Source organism: Rhipicephalus sanguineus, chromosome 9, assembly GCF_013339695.2.
Source record: "Rhipicephalus sanguineus isolate Rsan-2018 chromosome 9, BIME_Rsan_1.4, whole genome shotgun sequence".
Lineage (NCBI taxonomy): Eukaryota > Metazoa > Arthropoda > Arachnida > Ixodida > Ixodidae > Rhipicephalus > Rhipicephalus sanguineus.
This window is the reverse complement of record NC_051184.2, coordinates 14,738,929-14,756,586: the sequence shown is the minus strand read 5'-3', so window position 1 is coordinate 14,756,586 and position 17,658 is coordinate 14,738,929. Positions and strand designations below refer to the sequence as shown.

At 47.8% G+C, this 17,658-nt stretch overlaps 1 protein-coding gene across 8 annotated transcripts in view; it reads left to right on the top strand.

The window, feature by feature from the left end:
* Positions 1-17,658, top strand: part of LOC119404642 (cAMP-specific 3',5'-cyclic phosphodiesterase) — a 633,421-nt gene that overhangs the window by 613,519 nt on the left and 2,244 nt on the right. For all 8 annotated transcript variants that reach the window (XM_037671218.2, XM_037671215.2, XM_037671216.2 and 5 more), the window contains 8 exons: positions 7,710-7,811; positions 8,252-8,307; positions 9,304-9,416; positions 10,237-10,327; positions 10,982-11,340; positions 11,973-12,234; positions 12,941-13,218; positions 16,442-16,624. In XM_037671218.2, the coding sequence (XP_037527146.1) occupies positions 7,710-7,811; positions 8,252-8,307; positions 9,304-9,416; positions 10,237-10,327; positions 10,982-11,340; positions 11,973-12,234; positions 12,941-13,218; positions 16,442-16,624 (1,444 nt within the window). The remainder of the gene's footprint in view (positions 1-7,709; positions 7,812-8,251; positions 8,308-9,303; positions 9,417-10,236; positions 10,328-10,981; positions 11,341-11,972; positions 12,235-12,940; positions 13,219-16,441; positions 16,625-17,658) is intronic.

Here is a 17,658-nt window from a genome sequence, read left to right as displayed (position 1 = left end):
GGTGTTGTGGGAACCGCTGTACGTAGGTCGGGGAGCGAGTAGGAACACGGCTCGTCTTCACTTTTAATGTCTTGCGCTCGATTGGGGGGAAAAAACAAGAGTGGCTTACAAATGCGTCTAGTCTAACAACACACTCTCTGTCCTCTGCTTTCTTCGTTTCGTCAATCGCGACAGATGAAACTATACTAAACGCGTCGGTCGAGTAATGGGCCTCCGGTCGTGACTTAATGGAACGCCCACAACAAGCCCACTGCCGGGTCGCAGTTCGGCTTGGCTTCCGCGCTCGCTGTCGAAAGAAAGGTCGTCGTTTAATCGGCTGTGAAAATAAGGCAGGAAGACCTTTTGTGCCAGCTTTTGTGGCAGCAGTTTGGCAGCTTTTTTGGCAGCAGCCTTTTGTGGCAGCAGTTTTCCTCGCTACAGCTGCGCACACTGAACGGAGGTCATCAACAGCTGCGCTTTGGTCGCCGCTTCGGTATTCCTCGACGTTACGTACCGTTGTGCTTTATTTAGGTAAGGTAGGCACTTGAACCATCGTTTTCGGTGCCTAATGAATGCTCATTTCCGATTATCGCAGTTAACCTCCTGCAGGATAATGGAGGCGGTAACTATACAAAACGAGAAAATAGCAGACAAATTAGTAATTTTCTTGATCTTGAATGTAGACAACGTGTTGTTGCTTTAATAGCGACAGCCACAATTGGCAATCATTATCTCACGCTTGCCGACATTAGCCGTAATTTAGTCAACATTTGTCGATGCTATAGAACGCATCAAGTAAATGGGGCTGTTGAGGTCACGTGAATTAGTGAGACGCTCTGTTCGACTGCATGCATGGCCTTCAAGATCGGCCCGCATTGTTCGCCAGATATCGTACCACGTTACAGAATGCGAGTGGAAGAGAATAAGGAACTGAAACGAACTTTATTATTCCTGATATAACACGAACTTAGTGTCGTCAAACAGAAACATATCAGGCGTACTCTCGCATTTTCGAGAACCACGAATGTTCAAGTAAACTTGATAAAGACTAATTCTTGATAGAGATAGGCATTATAAATTTACGCCAAACTAATCTTTTGTTTGATCGCACGCCCAGGAATGCAAGCATATAAAACAGGTGGCAAGGCTGAAGGGTGTCTGTTTGACACGTATATCTGATTTTGCTACTTTACTATATTTTCTATCGGTGTAGGTGTTGTTTCAAACTGCTTTTGTTTGCTTGATTATATTTCTCGTGCCAAGGTGGCCTTGAACGTAATGGCCGCGTGAGCGCGAAACGGCTCAAGGCATATCACGACGTCACCTCCCGAGGGTGGCTCCTTGAGGCGCACCAGCCGTGCGCGTTCACTTCATCTACGCGGCGTTCGCGCGACGTCTCGCGATAGAATACGCTGAGTGGATCGTGCGGTAGGCCGGAGTATGTAACGCCAGAGGAGGCTCGGCAAGCACAAATTGAGACGGCACTCGCCCTTCAGTCGTCTTCAGTGTGAGAGACACTCGAAATTTTTGCCAGGGTACTTAATGAAAAAAAAAAATCCCGTGAAAATTTCGTACTTTGCTCCACTCTCCGTAGTCTCACCTCCGCTGAGTGGATCGTGCGGTAGGCCGGAGTATGTAACGCCAGAGGAGGCTCGGCAAGCACAAATTGAGACGGCACTCGCCCTTCAGTCGTCTTCAGTGTGAGAGACACTCGAAATTTTTGCCAGGGTACTTAGTGAAAAAAAAAAAAATCCCGTGAAAATTTCGTACTTTGCTCCACTCTTCGTAGTCTCACCTCCACGCTCCCATCGGTTTCCTCTCGTCCTCCTGTCAAGTGTCTCAGGCTGCCTTCAAGTGTTCGCTTTTTAATGTCATGGCTCGTTTGCCGTTGGAGCACCGCTGTCTTCTCGACTTTTTTTTTTTTTTTTGAATTCCCGAAACTTGCTCTTCGCTTGCCTGAAATGCCGCGATTTGCGTCGGAGTTAACAAAGCTTCCTTGCTCGTGCACTGATATTTACAAGAAGGTCTTTCGAATGTGCGAACGGCCACGTAAAGCGTTGTAAGCGAAAATACATCGTGCGCGCTGTTAGACAAGCGGTAAAGACGACTCGCTGCTGCGCAACCAAGAACACCATGCACTCATCATCTTGTCTAATTTCTTTTGGCTTTCCTATTGTCCAACATCATTCTACATTACATAAGGTTTATTTTCCCCTCATTCTTCGTGAATCAAAGAAAATTCGTGTAAAACGTCGTCACCGACCGTCAGAAACTGTCAACCTCAGCCGAAAGCGGGCTTGCAGAGGTCGAGGCAACGAACATGCTGTAATTATAGCCTTTTGCTTGCAAGTCTCAGAAGTTACACCCCCTTAAAAAGCGAAGGATGACGCATCTGATATTTGAGTGGCTGGGAAAGACCAGATTAATTTGACACTTTCCCGGAGGTATCGGCTTTTGTGTATATATGCATATCAGTACGTCAAAGCTCCCATAGGAACTCTTTAAAGCGAAGAAAGGGTACCGCAGAAAAATATTTCGCGACTACTACTGGCATCTGATCTTAGAAATGCCACTGCGCTGAATAGTGGAGGTTTCCCGTTTAATTTCAAAACTGTGTTCCATAATGACCATCGCTTCCCAAGCTTTCGTCTGTAGCAAGTAATTGATGTCATTCGGTATAAAATTCGTGCAGCACAACGAACACAAATACGGTTTATTCGCTGAAGAGGCACGGGACATGTTCTTATGCTTACCGTGAATCGCACAGCTACGGTCACCAATGAAATAAATATCAAAGTGCGTTTCTGTTGGCGCCCTAGGCTGCAATGCAGTGACCGAGCTGTTCCGTGGTGTGAGCAATGACATTGTTTCCTCAGATCACATTGAGCCCTTTCGCGGTGCGGACCTGGCAGTCACGTGACAAAGAAAGTCGGAGCCCTTCGAGAAGAGAAGCGTGCGAAAGGGGAATCGACGAATACGGTCTCGCCCGTTCGGCAAACACCGAGAAGGCGCGAATAGGAGCGACGAGGTGTTTACACTCCGCGTGCCTTAGTGTGCATACCGTCGCTCAGGGTTGTGTTTGCGGTACGGTACGCCCGGTTTCGCGGATGGAAAGTACGTAGATGGTAATAGAAAATAAGCGACAATTCTCGGAGCGGACAGCAGTTCGCTCGTTCTTTCATGCTTATTAGGAATGTAAGTGTTTTCGCATAGGATCCCAGTATAATCGCATGAAATTGTTGGACATGTGGGTCATGGGGCACGCGGGTCTTGTCGGTTGTGTTCCTGCCTTCTTTTCCTTTTCTGCCTATTCGTCCGTCTCTTTCCTTCCGACGCTCTTACGAGTCCAAGCAAGACTTTTTAATAAAGTTCGCTGTCTCCAAGAACGGTTCAGTGCGATACAAGCCAACTTTTGTGTGACACTTTGCTCGCAAACTTGCATGGCTAACGCCCTTGATACTTACAAGTGGAACACTGGCGAACTATATATATTGACGAAACTTGCAAGGTTACTTGCATCTAGCAACGCTTCTCGTGTGAAGCAGCGCCTTGTCGATGCTAAATGATGTGTCGCTCGCAGTTCCGAAAAATTATATGAACAAAACAATTGGGTGGATCGAATGCACATTCGGTGCTTGGCGTAAACCCAAGTTTTCTGTGATGCCCGCAGAAACGTTGTGTGAACCTAACATTCATGACGCGAATATTAATGAGGGCTGACGCATATTAAATGTAATTCCGTAAATTTAAAGCTTTTCATTTTATTGCGATGAAGAGTTGCCGTAAGGAGTAATGTTTTCGGCGGAATATATGTGTGCTACAGGGTCTCTGCTGCGTTATTGGCGGTAGAAGGATTCTTAGCCAGAACTTTGAACTTATTTTTAAGAAGTGTAATCAATTCGCTTGCCTACGGAATACACGTTCGACATTCGCGGTACGCATGAACAATTCTTTTGAAATGGGTCATTTCCTGCATATTTTCGAACATCTCTCGTGCAATGGCAGCTGGTTCAATGTGAATTGACTGTCATGGAGCGGAAACCTTGGTCCATGCTATGCTTCCGGAGTTTGAAAGGCTGCATTCCTTCTTTAAGGAAACCGCCTCGGTCAGATGAACAGCTCTGCAGATATATAGCTCTTGTGTAAATAAATTAAAAGAAAAATCAAGAGGAACCAACTCTTGCCAGTGTCGACTCCATTTCCTGCAACTTTCTGTACCTGACTATCCATAACTTTCGAAGCGCAGGGTCGTAGACGCCTTCTTTCACCGCTATCATTGTCGCTACGTTGTCGCTAGCTGTGCGCGAATATATTAAACACGGCACCATTCGTTACGATACGGCCTTATTTGCTTTGCCTTCGAGACCACGTTCGGCTTGGCGCAGTTCGATGTGTAGAGGAACGGGCTACCGCGCTTCGACGTGGCAATTTTCCAAGCAGTTCCCGGCGTATATATTGACTCTGAAAAGTTACACTGCGATGCTAGCGAGAGCGTATATTAAAGGCGGAGCAGCCGACTGGGCGCTATCTTGAAAACGTACCGAGTCAGAGCAGGATATGTACGATACAGGAGTTGCAAGTTCTGAAATACGTCCCACATGATGCGTAGTTCAAGATGTTTTCATTGTCGACTCCCGTCTTCCTCTACGGTTCGTTCATTCATTGTCACTCCGTTCACTCTCGTCCCTTTCTTTTTCCCTTCATTCCTTCCCTGCGTAGTCTTGTTCACTACCTGCTCGTCGCTCTCGTCTTTCATTTTTTCCGCTACTTCACAGTTCTTGGCTGCTTTCCGATGTTTTATGTTTTCTTCCATCCATTTTATGTCTTTCATTTCTGTATTCAATAACTTTATTTATTCGTTCCTTCGTTAACTTGTCCTCCCCACCTTGCTTTGTTATTGGCTGGCCTCGGTTCATCCTTTCGTTGTATGCTTCCTTATAGTTCATTCATCTTCTTTTCCTCCTTGATTCTCTCCATCATCGAGCTTGCCTTAATTATTTCTGGTATTTGAATTTTTGCCCCTCTAGCTGAGTTACTCTCCTCCTGGCTCGCTCAGCTTCACTGGTCGAGAGGTGAATATGAGAGCACGCTTTCGTGAGAAACAAAAGCGTATATTAGAAAAGGAGGCGAAAGCCCGTCAAGTGGGCCCAGGAGCGACGAGATGAAATGTGTGGTCGTCGGGCGCCCGGAGAGCGCTTTCGCAGCGCCGCTACCCATTGCGCATGCGCGCTTCGGCCGTCGCGTAGTCGCTAGCGGTTTCACTAAATCCCGCGGAGAAAGAAAAGACTCTCGAGGAACGAAGGGAAAAAAACTACACTGGCAGCGCGGTTTGAGGCTTTCAGTTCCGTGAGTGGCACTCATTTAACGTACCTCCATCCACGGGCCTGGCCGCGAGCCCGCGCTCGTCTTGCTCCAACTTATTCCTCGAAAAAAATTCACTCTTGACCATGCACAATGTCCCACGGAGTCGGTCGTGACCGGGAACGATTATCTTTATTTTTTAAGGCGAAAGCCTTAGATGCCTCATCGAACGCAAAATGTGACCGTCAGCGTCGGCATCGGCGGCGTCAACACGAGTGATGCAAGAAATCATAATCATGCGATGACTTCACCTTATGATGTCATCGTGACGTCACATGTCAAAATTTGTGCTGTCATCGTGACGTCGCCGCTTGGTCAAAAGTTGGCCTATCGCGAAGGCAATATGCAAAACGATGGGAAGTGCAAAAAAGATTCCCAATTCATCCGATCCTAGAGGCAGTGCAAAACCACGTTGGGTGTGGGAAGCTTTCGGGCGGGATCGACTGGGAATATAAAGAAGATTGCTTTCGCCTTCTAGTCGTCTTAGGGAAATGCATAGGGGGACTTTATTTTTTATTTCTCGCGATAATAGGAGCGGCAGCTCAGCGCTTTGATGCCAAGTACATAGCAAGGGCCCAACGCGCTTTTCTAAGCGAAGAGCCGGCTGTACATCAACCGGCGGGGTCGCCCCCCCTCAGGGGAAATTCGGCTCAAGTACTCCTTGGAAGGTCGCGCTTCGAGTTCTCCCCATCCAACGTCCCTAAATCCCCAACCTCAGTTTCGGCCAAGTTCTTGGTGTAAGACAAACGAGCCGCGTACTGCTGCTTAGCCGTTGCCCAGGTGTCGAAGAATGCGTTTATCGATTTCCCTGCTTTGCTGCTTCTGTCGTCTCGTGCTTTATTCGTCCAATTATTTTGTCATGAAGTGACAGTAACAAATAAAATCACAGACGTCAGTTAATGGGCCAGTAAGGGTGCGCTCGCCCCGTTCCTCGACCGTCCCCCGAACTGGTTCACAGGAAAACCAAGCCCCTCGGACAAGCGTTAACATCCCTAATTACAAGCTGAATTCATTATAGGCATAGACATGGGGTGTAACTGCCAGAATTAACCTTGCTTAAATAAGCACCAAATTTTGATATCGCAACAATTATTTATTTTGTCTCTTTCAACACATAGCTACTTCGGCTCGCACCCTCCCCTCTCCCCCGTCACCTCTTGGAAGGAGGGGTTGTCGCAGTATGTGCTATATATATATATATATATATATATATATATATATATATATATATATATATATATATATATATATATATATATATATATATATATATATATATGCACATATTATGCGTGCAATTATGTTTTTTTCTTTATTATAGAAAAAAACATAATTCAGGGAGCGAGTGAGGCATTAGGGAAGAGAATTAACAAGACTGAGCCATGTTGGCTACCCTGCGCTGGGGAAAGGGGACTGCGAAGATGACGAGGAAGAGTTTGAGCTTTGTGCTAGCACACAAAGCGTTCAGCGCCCGCTCGGCCACCGGCGTCCTCATATATTGATGCGTCTCAAGAAGAGCAGAAACGCTTCTGCTCCGAAGTATTGCTACGAACAATATGCAAGCTTTCTGCGCACAGCTTTCTGTGGACGTTATGTAGACTTGATGTTCATCGATGAATAACATGCCGATATTTTGCTTATACACTTCCTCTAGACTACCGCTATGAATTTCGTCAATGACGGCCTTGTCGGAGAGTGGAAGTTACAGCGACTCGTCTTCGTTCTCCTTAGCTGAGGTTTGGCCGGGGAATGGAAACTATTACGTAATGCTCAATGGAGACTTGCCTGGATTCTCTGTCTTCAATGGAGTATCTCAATCGCTGTTAGAGGGCTTCTTTCGTAATGCCATCACTCCAAAGGTCTGGGTAAAGATGGCTGATCACACGGCATGACGTCGCTCTTCTTTTAGCTACTCTTGTAACAAGAAGCTAGAGGAGTGGTAACAGTACATGTACACTCGAAGGTAGGGCTTCGAGAAGCGATGAGCTAATCGGAAGTACCGTAGATGTACAGCGTATAACATCCGCGTAGGTTGAAAGGAAGACGGTGTTCTGGCAGCCGAGCTGCTTGGAGTACGTTTTTTTGAACGTTGCAGTCTGTAGGGAGACTTTAGCGGATTCAACTAGCGCTACCCGCAGAATCGCGACGTGTCTTTCTTCATTAGAGAAAACTTGAAAAGCGCAAACGACGAAGGCGAAACACACACAACCGGGCTGGTATGTGTTTCGTCTTCGTCGTTCGCGCTTTCCAAGTTTTGTTTAATGATGGAACAACTCGCCCAAACCAAGCTATTTTCTTCAGTTTCTGTTCCCTCGGACCAAATGTCCAGCAACCGAACTAATTTTTTTTTGTTCTTTCTGTTTACGCAGGCATGGCGAAGATCAGATCGTGACCCCGTTTGCTCAAATATTGGCCTCACTACGTAGCGTGCTGAACAACATCAAACATCTCACCAAGGACGTTCCACCCACGTGAGTTCTCTTCTATTTTTATGTCCTTTTTCACTTTAACGGTTTCATTGTACTATGCACGTAAGAAATACTGGAACCGCTCTAAACGATCGGTCGCCAGCGCAGCTCCCGCTTTCGCATTTGGCGCACTTAGCCGTGGGAATATGTACTTTATGGCTAAGGTGAGCTGTAGGTGGTAGCTTGCTGAAACGGTGACGTTCAAACAGCGCCCCGTTTAATTTCCCACGTGTCTGCCTTTGATGCTCCGTTTCTGTAGACTTCCGCGCAACTCGTCATTACACAGGTTGTCTGAAAATAACTATGGTATTTGCTGCTTATAAAGCAGTAAACATCGGGATAAGAGATATCACTCTTAGGTTTAAATACCGTATGCTACATGTTGCTTACACTACCCTCACCTGATCTGTACGGTGGGCCTAACTTTGTGCCAATTCTTGCAGAATGAAGGTACCGTCCGGTTCACCAGGCACCAACACAAGCGGATCTTCTCTAACAGGTGAGTGCGCGCTGTTCGCCGCTTTTCGCCTGCTTTTTGATGTCACATTATAAAGCAGAGGCAGTTCTTGTATGTACAGACAGTGCTTTATTTCTAGTGACCCCGCAGTTTTCATGGGCATGCCCTTGTCGCGTACTTTCATTCTTCGAGCGATGTAGTACGTTAGATCCGTAAAGTAGAAAAAAAACCTGTGTTTGCCCGGACTAACGCTTTTCAATATTTTCCTTAGTTTTATCTATTGTCGACACCCTCGCGCTACTGACACCTTCAAAGGTGACCCTCGGTGACCCCCCTACTTACCTCACGTGACCACGCTGCAACAAGTTATGATGACGTCATAGCCGCCATCCTTTTTTTTTTTTTTTTTTTTGCCGCGTTCGCTCCAGCGGCCTACTTCTCGGCGGCTGCTCGCGAACTGCGCGGAAGTGCGTCACAGTTCTTTGTGCTGACGTGTCGAGCGCTGCACCCGCTAGGTGGTGACAGTTGCACCCGGAGGCTTGTCGTTTTCGAAACCGACCGACACTGGTCGGTAATGAGCCTGTAATTAATTATCTGTCGCGCGCTGCAGCAAACGATGTGCCGTGTTATGACTAACAGGCCCCCAGCAACACATTGCAGCGAAAAAACGCGAGGCCAAAATTTTTCAGTAACCCTTTAAAGCTTCTGTATTTATGTAAATGTTTCGTCACTATGGCGTGAGTGATGACACTTGCGTCATTGTCTCATACAGGATATTGCATAAAACACTAGATATTTTTCTTTGCATTATTATTTATGGTCGTTTCTTATGACTTCCTACCTCTACCTATATAGCGCCCATTGTACTTGATCTTTCTGCAGACCGCCTGTGTAATTATTATTATTATTATTATTATTATTATTATTATATTATTATTATTATTATTATTATTATTATTATTATTATTATTATTATTATTCACGGGCCACTCGTATGAACAAAAAATAAAATAACGCTGGTTGTCTGTCTTATTCCAGAGGAAGAGTACAGCCAGATGGCGTCGTCCACAGTGAAAGAGCTGGAGTGGTGCCTCGAGCAGCTGGAGACGATACAGTCCCACCGATCTGTAGGAGACATGGCGTCGAGCAAAGTGAGTTCTTGTCGTCGCTCATACACGCAGCCTGTCTGTACAACGAAACACCAGTGACGTAGACATCAAACGCAGTGTTGTGCAACGTTGTGGGTGGGTGCCAGATTGCGACGTTGATTTGTTGATTTGATTTTAATCGGAACGAGCAAAAAGCCATATAAGTTATGGGCAATGTGCAACTTGTTTCGACATGATACCGGCCGTGTAGCAGCTCTTTCCCTTTGTGCAGAACAGCAAGAGACGACGTTTCTGATGTTTAGTTGTTTAACAGAACGCCACAAGCTGTCACTACCATCGCGGCTGCCGAACGCACTATAATGGAATGCCGGGATATTCACCCAACAAGACCCGAGGAAGGAGTGCATCTTTCGTAGGCTCTGGATTTCAATGTGTATGGAACTATACACTGGTCAACGGTTGATATAAGCATGAAACAATTATAATATATTGCAAAAATAAAAGGGGGGGGGGGGGGCGCAAGAGATTGATCGAACCGGTGTCGTTGATAGCATAAATTATATTACATTATAGAAATAGATGTGCCTGTATAATGTAAAAAAAAAGGATATATGAAAATGTGTGTAGAGCACGAAGAGTGCAGTAGGTGACCTGATCGCATAAACATAAGCAAAACAAGCAATTCACAGGAAGTGCCGATAACGGGCATCATCATCTGTATCCAGGCTTCCGTAAACTTTATTGTCTATGCAAACAGGCAGATCTGTGTGTTTGTTTTGTAGTGAAAAGGATGTTATGTTTTCTCTTCTTTTGAGAGAGCAGATTATTGAGACACTGTGCTTCTGTTGTTTGCCATCCGCAGTTCAAGCGCATGCTCAACAAGGAGCTGAGTCACTTTTCGGAGTCCAAGTCTGGGAGCCAGATATCGGAGTACATCTGCAACACTTTCTTGGGTAAGTGCCCGGAACCCATGTCATAATGTGCATATACGTAAGATCTGGTCGTGCACCTCACGTGTATTCAGTTCACCGCGCCTTTATAACGGCTTTGTCACTGCTTACGGGGCCTATGGCATTCGTTATAACCAGTTTTTGCAGTTTTTTATTGTTTTATGAATTCACCCAGTGGCTTATTTTGCCAAGCTCCTTCATCACTTGCGTTCCTGAGTCAGGCCCGTAGCCAGGGGAGGGGGGGGCGCCGCCCCCCTCCCCACCGAATTTTTTATGATGCATGGTGTTTTACAGAAAATAAATAATGAAAATAGGCGTTTTTCTCAAATAGTCAAGGCTTTCAGCAAGTCCTCCCCCCCCCCCCCCCCCCCGAAAAAAATTCCTGGCTACGGGCCTGTCCTGAGTGGCCTGGTCTCGATCGCAGATGTCTGTATTATTTGACTCACTGTCACTTCAAGATCGCCTCTTCTAACGCTTTTCCCTTCTCCGACGCAGAGGATAGGGCTGTAATAATCGAGGCCAACCTCATTAACATAAATTTTTGTCTCACTGGTATGGCGTCTGAAGCGCTCCGCTCTGCCCGCCTCTCGATTACATATTGAATTAATGCCATTCCTGCGAACCAGTCTCACCGGTTGGGCTCTCTCCTGGGTGCAGACAAGGTCCAGGACCTGGACCTGCAGGTTTTGCGACCTGAAGAGTGCGGTGGCACGGGCGGTGTGACCGCGCCGGGCGTGGCGAGCGCGCCAGGATCGACTCCCGGGGTCCCAGGCAGCGGCGGCAAGACGCGCCAGCACCGGCCGTCCGACGCCATGTCCCAGATTTCGGGCATCCGGCGCTCCCTGCACCACACCAACAGCCTGACCACCCTGCCCAAGTACGGCGTCGAGACGCCCCGCGAGCAGGAACTCGGACTCGTCCTCCAGGATCTCGACCGTTGGGGCTGCAACATATTCAAGGTGGCCGAGTACTCGGGAGGCAAACCGCTCACCGCCGTCACCTACACCATTTTCAAGGTGAGCGAAGCATCTTCTGCGTCGCCGACTGCTGGTCACTCCGCCCGCGCGGACGATCGCGTGAGCAATCCGTGTGCCCTATCTCGAGGATAATCTGTGGCGCGTAGAAAGGTGGACGAAATAACTGGTTGCTTCATGTGCACTACAGGTCGCGTAATAGCGAGTTTGAGAGACGCGTCAGGTATGGCCGCTCGGGCTAGTCCACGCGGCGTCACGCGTGGAGCAGCACGCGTAATCAAAGAACACTTTTTTTTTTTCGGCAGATAGTAAATTACCATTTTGTCTTTGTTTGATAATTAGAAGTTCGAATGATACTAACATTTCGCGCTACAGCACGAGGCTCGCATGACCGAAGTTATCCTTCCGCATTAGAATAACGGAATATGAACAACGCCCTGTATGACTGCAATCATGTGTGAGGCAGTTGTGTTTTAAAAGATCAAGTGCTTGCGAAGCGAAGCATTATATTTAAGCAAGCCGCTTAAAAGTGAGAGATCTACGCAGTAAGCGAGAACTACGCAGTAAGAAGTCACATGCCTGTGGCCACACCCGATTTCTTCATGGGCGCCAGTTTTCACTGTGCACGTGATTCGCTCGTGGTCACGCGTCGCTTGGAAACATCCCTCTTTCAGGAGCGGGACCTGCTCAAGACGTTCGACATTTCGTCCAAAAAATTCCTGACCTTCCTTATGACGCTGGAAGACCACTACCTGAAGGTTCCGTACCACAACAGCAGTCATGCGGCTGACGTCACGCAGTCCATCCACGTGCTGCTTCTCTCGCCCGCGCTTGACACCGTGTTCACCGACCTCGAGACTCTTGCGGCGCTCTTCGCCGGAGCCATCCACGATGTCGACCACCCAGGCGTCACCAACCAGTACCTCATCAACACTAGTGAGTATACTGGTTCCCATAGGACGTATGGCTTGCCGCGTTGATGATGTGGCTATAATAATATTATAGTTTCTGTATTATGCCGACTGGGGAAAAAAAAGCAGTGACACCTCTCCCGATGTAGTGTTACACCTTTTCCGGTCGACCCGCAAGTGACGCAAATAGTACTTGTAGTCCTCAGAAGCTTATGTCACTGCGTAAAGATCTGGAAGTGGCCCTTGGTGAAAATTGCCGAGATTGTAGTAAGCAGTTTAAGGATTAGACAGTTAAGCAATGTATGCTAGTGCTTTCTGCGCCTCTTTTCACGCCATATGACGCTGTTGCGACATCTTGACACGAAATGAAATAAACTTCATTTCTCTTTCGCAACAAAGGCGCGAAATTTCTTAACATTAAGATGAAAGTTGTCAGGATAGTCTATATAGTTATAGTTCTAATGCCCATATGACTAATCATAATGGTGCTCCGGATAGATGTCGCAGACTTCTGAAAAAAATATGAGAAATTTTCTTTCGCGACGTTGATCGCCAAGGAGAGCTCTCGGCAAAACAATTACAGGATGCGCCTCATGAAGCAGTGCTGTGTTAATTGACCAAAGACAGGCCTTGTGACAGGGAGATGCCTTTAAGACGGCGTTATAAATTGCAAACTTCACTTTCTAACTGCCTCAGCCACTCACACGACTCTTCTTCTTTTCCACCGCCAGGTTCTGAGCTTGCCATCATGTACAACGACGAGTCAGTGCTGGAGAACCACTCTCTCGCCGTCTCGTTCAAGCTTCTGCAGGACGAGACGTGCAACATCTTCGAGAACCTCACGAAAAAGCAGCGACTCACGCTGCGCAAGATGGTCATCGACATGGTCCTGGCCACGGACATGTCCAAGCACATGAGCCTGCTCGCCGATCTCAAGACCATGGTTGAGACCAAGAAAGTCGCCGGTTCCGGGGTTTTACTTCTCGACAACTACACCGAAAGGATACAGGTAAACAAGGCATCCACTTTTAACCCCTTATGAGAAGAGACCGACACCCGCGTTTCCCTATCGTAGTTTTCTCACGTGACATTCGTCTCTGCTCCCGACTTGTTACTTCAGCCTCAATAAACTTCAAGATAGAATTCACTTGCCCTTCTCTAGATTTCACTGTAGAGTCCGTGACGTCAGGCTTTGTGCGCTTACGGCACAGGGTCGCCAGGTCCACTGGCTATGAGCGCAACAGTGCTTGGTGTGGAACAGCCGCTTTCTCTGCAGACGGCGTGCCAAGGCTGTGAACAGCTGATCCTGAACTCGATTTTGTCGTACACGTCCCGCAGCCTTGCTACTTGCGACGATGTCTCGATTGGTTCGATGGCAAGGAGGCTGTCGTTGTGGTCGTCGATGAGAAGATCCTTTCGGCCAAACCTTGATGGCGATGTTGTAGTTCGCTTCAGTAAGGCTTAAGGCCCGAACACACGTACGCGTTGCAGCGCGTCAACGCGTGACTTTTTGACGCGGCGTCGCGCCCTCTCCCTGTGGAGAGGGAGGGCGCGGGGCTACGCGAAGCGAACTCCTGTGTTCGGGCCTTTATTCCTTCAATGTCCCGCTTCGCAGCGCTGGCCAAGTACGTTTTCAAGTACTTGAACTTCTCGATACCGGTGAGATTGAGGTGCGTGCGAATGCCTCGTAGTGCTCCCAGAACTCCTGCCACTTGCGGTTCTCGCCTCTGAAGACGGGCACTTGGAAGTTTCGGCAAGGCGACTCGCAAGCCCGGTGCTCGTGGTTTAGTGGCATCGGCAAGGTCTTGGCGGATGGTGTCTGAGTGGGCAGCTCCCATGGAGCTGCTCGATCCGTCACTTGTACGCGCATGTGTCGGCTGGTTGGCTTCGATGACGGTAGAACCAACCGGTGCACGCGCGTTCATCGCGGACCGAAGCCTGCTGATGGCTTTCACGATCTTCTCGTGGTAAGCCAGAGCACCCATAATTTCCTCGTCAAACTCCTCATCATCAGGGGCATCGGCGATCTGTTTGTCCAGTTCGGCAAGAGCTGCGTCTTTGTCACGAAGCCCGTCGATGAGTTCCTGCAAGTCGGCGGAAGACGGTACTGCGCCTTGCAGGAGGATCTCGCTGGCCTCGGACAGGAGTCGGGTGGTGGCACCGCGAAGGGCACCTCCATGCCTACGTAACTTGTCCATCCTCGGCACGGTATCGGTGCGGAGGATGTCGGCCTTCTCCCGGGTTTTCGGCACCAATAATATAGAGACAGAGAAGAGACCGACACCCGTAGAGCAGAGTAGAGTAGATCCTAGAAATTCTGGCACACTCTCACGCTGGGGGATTGGCCAAGAACCGGATAGTTTGCTTGCTTGCTTGCTTGCTTGCTTGCTTGCTTGCTTGCTTGCTTGCTTGCTTGCTTGCTTGCTTGCTTGATCCTTCATTCTTGGCTTTTACCCACTACGGGGGATTGGCCATGAAACTGGTGGTTAATACAAGTGGGTAAATTTAGAATTTAGACGAAGGAAAAGGAACTAATCGGCCGAGTAGGGTATATAGAAAATTGAAGCCCCGCCTTACGCCCGTTTCTTCGCGCGTCTTGTGCGCGGCATGGCGTTTCCGGCCAACGTTTTTCCGTGGTAAACTCAACACCTTATACAGCCTGTTGTGGCGATTTCGCCACATACCTACTCTCAACACATAAATCCGAAATTAAGCGGGACGCAGGTGAGTGAAATAACTTTATTTAAGATCCGGCGAATGGAAGGCCCGGGCCTGGGGCCGCCTAGATGGCCGCTTGGAGCTGTTGCTCCCGCGCTGCCTCCACTGGTGAGAGAGAAATTTTATTTTGGACGCGATGAGTTTGCGTCTGGAAAAACATGTCGGGAGTGTCACCATTCGTCACTTTGGAGAAACTGCATTTTGCATGGTGCTTTCGCGGAGGGTGAATCCTTTAAAAAAAAAAAACTTGTGCGGCTACATGTATTCAGGTGCATAAATTGTAAGAAAAATGCTGAATAAATTTAATTTGAATTTTAGAACACCGTCCTTCGTAGTATATCAAACGTTTCGCAGACTGTCGTAAAATGTCGCTGCCGTGTCTGGGGTTTTTAGTGCAAAAACATGAAAAGATAAAGACCCAGTTTTTTGCCAGAAGTTCAGTTTATTTCTTCAATCTAGTTTAAGAATCTCGCCTGGGGTATTGAAATAATGTGAGAGTAATTTCGGACTTAGCTCGCATACAGGTATTTTTAACAGCTGTTCGAAGGCTTTGTTTAGGGGGGAAATGCAAAGTGTAAGAGGTTAACCTTTGAAGCAATATGTCCATGGTATATTTTTCCTCGATTCGCATGCCTCTCGATTCATTATGGTGCTTGGTGAAGTGTACTCCAACTTACCAGAACACGCAATCAGCCGTTTCTGTTTATGCCAGCTATCGCTTCCCATTTGCACTCACGCACTCGAAAGATTAGAAAGTAATTAGTGGAATTTTCCTGATTATTATCTCGTGTATTTACATTTGTATTTTAGTCTCAGAACATAATTTCTTGGAGCAACGCTACAATCTTTTGTTGTACTGTTTACGCGTGCTTTAATCACGTGGTACGCGCGCGATTACTGATTGGAACTTCGCCGTGCAGACAGAATCGGCAAGAAGTGCAAACTGCTGCCGAGATTGCAGCGAATAACAATTAATGATTTACATGCTTAGGCGTGCGCACAATGGGGTGGGGCAGCTGCCACCCCTAATCACCTAAGGGGCGGGCGCCAAGACTGCCGCATACTTTAACTTAGTCGGACCTGTACCGTCGTTGTTTACGGAGAGTGGTTATGACCACGCAGGTTTTTGACGATAACGGCGGCCGAAGGCCCCTGATGAATTCCAAGAACTGTTTACTTCCCATCTGTACCCCCGGAAAGCCAGGGACCAAAGGCAGGAGGCCATTGTGAGAAGCGTGCCATCGCTACACCTTCATTTTTTTCATCCATGATGAAGCATGTTGTATTTTGGACTCGACCAACGGGGGGAGTGGGGGGCCCCTAATGAGGAACCCTGCGCACGCCTATGTTTATATGACGCAGAATGCGACATTGTCAGAGCAGAGCTAGTGTTACTTGACCAGGCCACGGCATCAGCGTTGTTTCAGGCAGTGCGCGATGGTGCCTGGCGTGGTGTCTGCACGAGCACATCTCTGCCATCAACCCTAAATGTGTCTGCTCTGTGTGTTGTGCAGGTGTTGCAAAACATGATTCACTGCGCCGACCTGAGCAACCCGACTAAGCCGCTAGAGCTGTACAGGACGTGGGTGGATTTGGTCATGTCCGAGTTCTTCATGCAAGGTGACAAGGAGCGTGCCGAGAACCTCGACATAAGTCCCATGTGCGATCGCCATACGGCTACCATTGAGAAGACACAGGTGCGTATTTGGTCACGTGCGATATTTTCACCTAATCGACACTTCTGTATGGCATATGAATCGTTTGGGCATCTGGGAAAGATTGTGTCATAACTTTGCTCGTGGTTCAAGATGACACCAGCTGCATGAAGATGATAACGTACCTTATTTACTTATTTTATTGCAATAACAAATATATACAACCTATTGAACATAACATAACAAAGAAAAACGAGCCATTGATCAATTCCCCTTCCTGTTCATTGTTAACAAGTATAGCGACACTCCAAGTGAAGATTGGCCGTGCGCGCCATCCGGAGGAAAAGCCTTGAAATTGAACGTGTGCAGTATGGCAGTGCCATAGAGTTTCCTACAATACGTACTAGAGGGAACTCTGGCGCTAGTGTCTATATGGGGAGCTGCAACGCATGGCGCTTCGGCCAACATGGGAATGGTGGGTAGTACACGGATTTGTCTAAACTTCGTTCTTTCGGCTCCGTTTGGCTCCGCGTCGCCTGCACCCGCTTTGTCGCAAAACGAAGTTCAGCAAAAGTCAGCAGTTCCACTTCACCACTTTAGGCTCACCAATTCAAATCTGGTCACGGAGTTCACGACAATCCATTCTTTTATCCGAAAGAAAACCTAAACACAGCAATAAATAAAGCCACAAGTGCGTTCGAAGCCGGCAAGCATACGAAGACTAAGCAAATCCGTGTACTGCCCATCATTCCCATGCTGGCTGAACGATCGCAGCGCCAGAGTCCCCGCTAGTTAATTTTAGGAAACTCTATGGGCAGTGGTAGTTCGATGCGCGTCTCTGCCAGTAACGTACGTACGTGCGCAGGAATTTAGTTCCTCGTTACTGCCGATGAGGATGTCTTGTCGTGTTGACGCCGATGCTGATGGTGGTGTTGCAAAAGTGTAGATTAGCTTGGCGTGCTCGGTAGGAAATCGTTCTGCCTGGACACTTGTGATGTTGGCGGCGCGGTGCTTCAGCAAACGTTAAGCATAGAGCACTGTACAACACTCTTCCTGAAGACTTGGCGCGCTTAGCA